Below are 8,094 nucleotides of genomic sequence, written 5' to 3'. Positions count from 1 at the left end.
AGCAGTGCTTGTTCAGTGCTCTGCACGCACAATATAAATATATGTATATATAGATATATATAGTAAGTAATAATCTGTAAGTAGTACTACTAGCACCAATAGTGATGGAGAATATGAAAATATTATTAGGGTTTCGCTAAAGGTTGGTTTGTGACTAGTGCTCATATAATTATAAACAAACTGCAGCAGTAAACAATCTAAGAGCATGGCCACCTTAATACTTTATGACAATTAATATGATAATTTAAAAATAAAAACTGAATAGTTGTTATTTATAAGTAGAATTATATACTTTTTGTTTTTTTGTTTTTTTTGTTTTTTTAGGGTTATATCTATCAATATATTTTGAACACTTTCAACAGCTACTATTTTTTCTATTAAGATTGGGCAAAATAAAAGAAAGTATTTGGATATGTAGAGATATATATGGTGTGATATATAGTACCTGGAGGCCAAGAGATTGTTCGAGATTGGGGGCATTTTCCTGGACAACGGAAGGGCCAGCAGCAAGAGGATCAGGGTTCTGGACTTGGTTTGTTGGAGTGTTGACTTGATGATCATTGTCCTCTTCAAAGGAGATATCAGATAAGTCAGAAGGGATGTCTTCAATCAAAGCCTGGTAATTGGGTGGTGGAAGGTTGTCCAGATTCAGGAAAACACCGCCCGATCCAAAAGCCGGATCATTGTTGTCCACCACATCGCCTAGCTCATTATCAGCATTGTTGTTGTCGTTGTTGTTCTGGTTTTCTCTTCCCAAATTCGCCAAACGGTATTGCGGCCGTGGCGGGGGCGGAGGAGGAGGCAGCGATCCGTTGTCAACATTCTGTTGCCGATGGTCGATGTTGGGCAAAACTTGCGGTGCCTGCGGTGCGGCCGGCGGGTTGTTTGCACCCTGAAACCCACCAGAAGCGGCCCCAGCTCCACCAGCTTGACCATAGCCAACATTACCACTCCCCATATTTCCCACTGGCACACCATTCATAATGTTGCCACTAGGCCCGGGGCCGTTCCTCATTCCAATTAGGCGGCGGCCGCCTGTACCGTTGATTCCATTTGGAACCCCGACACTGGCCGGTAATTGATTGTGTCCAGCCATGTTACCCCCGATCATGTGAATTCCAGAAGAGTTGTTTGGTGCCACATAATTGTTAGCAGGTGCCACATTGTTCCCAACAGTACCAGGAGTACTATTGTTGTTGGACGGATAAGTGGTACCGGCGAAAGGTCCCACTCTCGCTTGATTCTGCTGCTGCCATGCTTGCATCGGGTTCACCCCGACGGAGAAGCCGTTGTTTCCGCCATGATTCACAAAGGCATAGGAAGTATTAGGCCCACCAGTACTAGCAACAACATTTCCACTAGTAGCAGCAGCGTTGACGTTGGCAGCACCAAGCAGTGGTTGCTGCACAACATTCGCCGGGGCCGGTTGGTGGTTGGTGAGTAGGGTTGAGATTCCGACTGGTCCGGCTGATGATGGGATATTGTTGCCGTTGTTGGGTTGAGATTGAGATTGAGATTGAGATTGTTGTGCAGGTGGTGGTGGTGGTGGAAACAACGATTGCTGAGATGGCCTGGAAAGTTGAGGGTAGAGTTGCTGCGCAGTTTGCAACATCATCTGAATCGGATAGCCGGAGGCGAAGCTCGACCGGAGCAAGATCCTGTCGGCCAACATCCTTGAAGCACCCGACGTACCGTTCTCCGCAACCTTTTTCAGGAAGAGCCGATATTTCTGCGAGTCAAGGCATTATTAACTATTATTTGAGTGGAATAATATTAAAGAAACATAACCAAAAATGTACACTGATAGTATACAATATTGGTAAACAGAATCCGATCAAGGAATTCTTTTAGCACGATTATAGAATTAAACATGATACGACATTGTCTTTTTTAGTATTAATCAGTATGAAATTCTATACTCTAACTGCATATGTATTATTTCATGGCAAAGAGAATATTGCTGTAATATACCGGATATCCGAAAGTGTGTATTTGTGAATTCTTATTTATCATGGAAAAATAGTGTGTATATCCGAAAAAGAAACAAATTATTTACTTCTCAAAATGCAATTAACCTATGCTTTCAAGGGGAAAAACCAAAATATGTCCAAAAAATAAAAAGGAAAAAAATCTTGTAAAATTCGAGTCAATGGTAGAGTAGAAAAATTTTCTTTTACAGCGGGGCACTATAAAAAAAAAAATTAGAGATAGTTTTTATTGAATGGAGATTTCAACTATTAAGTAGGGCACAACTATAATTTGTCGGGCACAATAACATATTTCGATTATAAAGTAGGGGCATAATAACATATTTCGATTATTTAATAGGTCACGGTTATAATTTTTCTTATAAAATAGGTGCACAACTAAAATTTTGAAAAAGTAAAAGACAATTTCTATTTAAATATTATTGAGTGGAGATCTTATTATAATTTTTTTTTGTAATTCAATAAGGGCACGATAATATATTTTAATTACTAGATAGAGACACGGTTTAACGTTTTACATATATAAAATGGAGGCACAACAAAAAATATTAATAAGAACAAAAGGCAAAATTTAAAAATTAAGAGAGATCACATGCCCCAATAATCACTATTGTTTCTAGTACTGTAATAATCAAAGACATAAATGATTAAATTCCAGTGAGAAATTATAATTACCTGCAAATGACTAGCGACATTCTCTCTGGTCAAGCCAGGCACATTCATGAACTCAAGAATCCTCTTAGGAACAGCCTCTGGAAAAACAGTAAAAACACACACGGATATATATCAATAAGTAAACAAAACAATGAAATAACTAAGCATTTGATTAGTGTATTCATATCATGATTTGAATAATAATTTGTAATTTATTATAATATTTTTTTGTACACATAAATTAAAAATAATTCTAAATTTATGAACTAAACGCCCACTAATATTTTTGTACATGAATCAACCAAAGGGCAAATCAACGAAATTCACACTTACTGTCAAAGCTCAAATGCTGTACGGCAAGCAAGAAGCGATTGTGAAGCGAATTAGTCCAAACCACCTTGGGCCTCCTCGGCCTGCGACCGCGTCCTGGAGTAGTACCGGCCGGCCTGTTTTCCGGCCTGCAGCAGGACTTCTTTGTCGAAGTTGATCCCTTATTTTTGCCATTATCATTTGGTGGCGGCGATCTGCCACCTCGCTTATTCCCAGGTTGGTTCCTCGGGATCAGAGCGCCCGCCGTGGCCGAAGAGCCCGCATTCCCAGACGAGCAAGAACTCCCTGGCCCGGAAGGCGACTGATGACCTTGAAGATCATCATCATCATCAAATGCAGGAGGAATAATGGGGTTGCTTCCTATCTCCTCAATCACAACAGATTTGCCCTTCTGAGTCCTAACCGCGTATTGCCATAAGTCCTTCAGGTCAGTTGGGTTCACAGGCTTCGGTATGAAGAGTGCAATTCCGCTTTCCAAGCTCTGGAGCATCACATTCTCTTGGTCATCAGCCGTCATCACTGCGCAATCGTAACAAAAAAAACAAAAACAAAAACAAAAAAATGTTTGACGTGAATATATTCTCACAAGGGAAAAAAAAATGTGTACGGAATATGGTACTTTACGAGTACTGCAAATGGTACTCACATATAACAGGTAGCTTAAACTCTTTGTCGACTTGCTTTTTCAATTCAAAGCCATTCATGTAAGGCATGTGGAAATCCGTGACCACGAGATCGAAATACCCGCTTTGCATTCGGAGAGTTGCCAATGCGTCCAGAGGGTTCTTCGCAGTCTCAACTGAAATTTAAGGCAAGATCAGAGAAAGATCATCATTAGTTAATGGTATATATAAACTATACATATTATATATATATATATGTGCGTGTGTGTGTGTGTGTATGTATGTATGTGTGGGCGCGCGCTGAGTACTGATGGACGGAACATGTTAATTAATCAAGTAAAGAAAAAGTACTAATTAATGAGAGAGGGTATAATCATATGGTCTCGTTCACTTCGCGGATTCGAGTTTTTAATTCGAGTTGAGATGTGACATTTTCTGAGAGCTTTTCACTGTAGTAGAAAAAGTTGATATGACATTTTCTAAGAGCTTTTTACGGTAGAAACTTAAAACTGAAAACTCGAATCGGTGAAATGAACGAGGTCATAATATGTTCTTTATGTTAGATATATAACCATAAATTAGAGGAAAATTGAAATGAGATATATCGAGGGAGTGGAAAAGAGTTTTTCTCAATTCCTTGTGAATATCTTTTATATAGAAGACTTATGCCATTAGCATAAGCCAGCATAGAACTCCTGGATCGATCTAGGAAAAGAAAAAAAAATGTAAATATATAAATCCAAGTAAAGCAAATCACTAGCCAGATCATGAGTACAATATGATAACATCTAAAAATAAATTGATTAAGATGAGATCTAGTAAAAAAGGGATAATATGCCAATAAAATATTGATTAAGAAATAAGGTTCCGCTATAATATGAAAGGAGAAGAGCGATCAAGAGACGAAAAAAGAAAAAAAGAAAAACAAATCTCTTAAAGTAGGTAAGAGCCAAATCAAAATATTTCATATATGCAAAGAATCTCCATTATTGAGAAAACTCCCTTTGCACATTTTGAACTTTATCACTTCGGCTTTTTATAAATATAGAAAAAATAGAAAATACAAAAGAGATCTCTCATATAATATTATATAACCATTGGAAATCCATCCGTGTGTGTCTATATAGACACATACATACATATATAGATCCTCGATGATCATGAGAAGGAGATTAACAAAGACATAATCTGGGGAGGACAAGGAAAAACAAAAGAAAAAGGGAATACTATATAATGCATTATCAGAGGTAAAAGGAAAAAGAATGAGAAAGAGTTAAAATACAAAAGTCAAGCACAAATCTATAAGCAATAGATGTTGAAAAGGCTAAATATATGCGAGACAAGTCAAACTCGAATAAGAAAAGGCTGAATGATGATCTAGTGATCATCTGTGGCAAAAATGAATAATCAAAATGTCTCAAAGAAATGCCTTTGATTTTTGTCATGGAAACAACGCTTGGGAATAATTAATCCTAGCTGTTTCCGACCAAATCCTTTTGTAACCAAAACCAGATTTACAAAAATAAATATGAAAACAAACAAAGATTTGCTAGATCTTTTTTGTTAAAGAAAAAAAAAATCTAGTACCTTTGTAACTAAATATTTGAAGAATAGATGAGACTATAGCAAGAGTGGTTGAATCATCATCCACAACCAAGATACGAATGTCTATGGAAGGGCGTACTTGAGCATCAGAAGATTGCCCTATGCCACTCATAACCCTCGCAGAATCCATGTTCGGATGAAATTGAAAGTGCTTTGAAAAGGAGAAAGTGGTGTGAAAACCACTCAAAGGAGAGCGTTTTATATAGCACAAAGAAAACAGCTTTAGTCAATACAATGGTGATACATTTGTCATATAACTGCTTCTTATATAGACTTGAAAAGGAGACGGTCTTATCTTGAGAGCATTTCCACTTTTTTTTTTCCTTAAATTCAACAAAAAAATAAATAAATAAGATATTATTTGCGCATCTCCTGAAAATTTACATTTATAATTAATGTCGAAAATCCAGTGCAAAAACTGACATTTATTGCAATTTACCAAAAGTGGGATAGGTTCTTACTTGGACTTGTTTCTCTATTTCACAATCTTTCAATCGAGTGTCTCTCAAGTTATAAACTGAATGTAATGTTGGTTTCACTTTTTAATATTATTTCAATATTGAATAGAACTTGTGTGATATAAGGAGGTACTACTGTTCGTTAATTTTAAGATAGTTTGCATTGCCCTAGGAAATGCTTAATTTGTTGACGGTGAATTATAGAAAGAAATGAATTAAAAATGATTTTCTCACATTAATACTATCTATATTTATTAAAAAATTAAATATTTAATGTATGTTTTTTAGAAATATATATTTTGATAAGGAACTGTTTGCATGAAAAAATACTAGTTAAAGATTAAATTGTGTTAGGAAAAAATAAATAATTAGCTTCTTTCAAACTCAAGGCATGTGATTTATGAATTGTGCATGCCCTAGCAAAAGTTTACGAAAACCATGCAGAGAGACGACAACAATACATCGATTGCGGCGATTAAGTGCCCTAATAACCAATCATTAATCTTTAATGCATAATAGCTATGCGTCGTAAATCTATTATATAACTTTAGGTTTGGTACACATTTATTTAGATTGGAAAAATAATTGAAATTTAATATAGAATCTTTATCCCAATAAGTGTCGTGCAGAAAATTAAAGAAAATTTTGGAGTGAAATGTAACTATTCTTTTATTGAAAAAAGAATAAAAGGGAGAAAATTGAACAGAAAAAAGGAATTCATCACTTTTTATTTGTTCATGAAGATAGGGATCGCGTTGAGCAAAATAAGTCCGAAAGGAAGAAGGAGCAAAAATGAAATTGAAAGTTACTAACTTTGGAGGGAATAGACATGTTAAAAGTGGAAAGTGTTAGCCAATTGCTTAACACTACTAATTGGGCCAGTTAAATGGACTCTTGGGCTAAGCTTAATGGATAGAGGTGGGCCCACATTTTTTTTTTTTTTTTGAGAAAACAAAGAAACTTCTCAGAGTGTTCCTTTTTTTTTTTTTTTTTTGCCCTTTTAGAATAATATCCTTCCGAAGTTTGACCCAACTTTTTCATGAAAAAGAATTGTTATGAAGTGTGTTTTTATTACATAGTTAAAAGCAAAATTGCTACCATATTTTATTTTGTTTCCATTTCAGGCTATCTCACTCGGTGCAAAGTTTAAAAATCCAGAGTAGTGAAAACTGGGTTCCGCCCATAGTTTGAAAAACCACTTAATTAGATGAAAGTAAATCAATTTCATATGACAATGTTACCCCTATATTTTACTTCAAATAACTTAACTGTCCTAACCGTTGATTAGAGATAATAATGGAAACAAATAAACGACTGATTGCAAGTCAATATGGGTTCACAAACTCTAATCCCTATTTTTAACTGAAAGTTGATGTACCATCATCAATTACTACGGGGTTGTTCTTTTGTCCAAAAATTTAAAAAAAAAAACAACTCGAGTTTCAACTTTATTCAAGTTCATATTCTTTTAAATTTCAACTTTATTCAATTTTACTCAATTTTATTCAAGTTACAACTTCAACTCAAGTTATAACTCAAATTTAACTCAAAAACTACACTTAAGTTACACTCTAAAAAACAACCCCTACATTGCTTCACCCTCCTTGCAGATTGTGTTTAGTGACATGGCTTTGCTCTTGGATATTTATTTATTACAGATTTATCCCACTTTTAGTCTCAAGATATTTTAATTTAACACCATAATCAGATATGTACATGTGTGAACACACACACACAGACACTCCTGTGAAACAAAACCACTCATAATCACAAAATACCAATTTGTCACATAAACCTCGGCAAGAAAAAAACCAGATCTTTTTGCCGACCGAATAATGTAATTTTACCATAATGGTGTCATAATCTTCAAACTCCTGTTTTAACTTCCTTGGTCTTTTAGATAACAAAGTCATTTCCGAACTTAGGACATGTGTACACTTCTTAATTGTGGCAACTCAAAATTTTGTAATATTCCTCATGCAGGAGACAAGAAAAGTATTTATTGGACCCACTTATTCTTACGTAGCACCACTTGGAACCCATGCATGAATGACTACATGAGACTAATCCAATATGCAATCTATCGCCAATCGCTTTTCTGCGGTCAACTAGAGTTTATCCTTATACGCGTTAGTAAGAATTACACTATATAATTAAATAACAAATTTATGAGAGTGCAGATAAAATATAATAAATTTTTAAAAATAATTCACTGATTCATACTGATTATTTTATTGATACTCATATTTATATATAAATTATAAAATGAGGTAGTATACTTTATGGTCTCGTTCATTTCACCGATTCGAGTTTTCAATTTTAAGTTTCTACAGTAAAAAATTCTCAAAAAATATCACATCTAACTTCTTTTGCTACAGTGAAAAGCTCTTAGAAAATATCACATCTCAGCTCAAATTGAAAACTCGAATCCACGAA

General features: G+C 35.1%; 1 protein-coding gene across 1 annotated transcript in view; it reads right to left on the bottom strand.

The window, feature by feature from the left end:
- Positions 1-5,330, bottom strand: part of LOC21398815 (two-component response regulator ARR2) — a 5,845-nt gene extending 515 nt beyond the window's left edge. Inside the window, exons 1-5 of the mRNA XM_010109091.1 lie at positions 5,183-5,330; positions 3,619-3,771; positions 2,976-3,491; positions 2,664-2,740; positions 446-1,729 (exon numbers count right to left, since the gene is read on the bottom strand). Of these exons, the coding sequence (XP_010107393.1) occupies positions 446-1,729; positions 2,664-2,740; positions 2,976-3,491; positions 3,619-3,771; positions 5,183-5,330 (2,178 nt within the window). The remainder of the gene's footprint in view (positions 1-445; positions 1,730-2,663; positions 2,741-2,975; positions 3,492-3,618; positions 3,772-5,182) is intronic.
- Between the last annotated feature and the right edge of the window lie 2,764 nt (positions 5,331-8,094).

The sequence above is a fragment of the Morus notabilis genome, unplaced genomic scaffold, assembly GCF_000414095.1.
Source record: "Morus notabilis unplaced genomic scaffold, ASM41409v2 Scaffold759, whole genome shotgun sequence".
Classification (NCBI taxonomy): Eukaryota; Viridiplantae; Streptophyta; class Magnoliopsida; order Rosales; family Moraceae; genus Morus; species Morus notabilis.
Note: the sequence above shows the minus strand (reverse complement) of the source record. Positions and strands in the feature narration are given on the sequence as shown.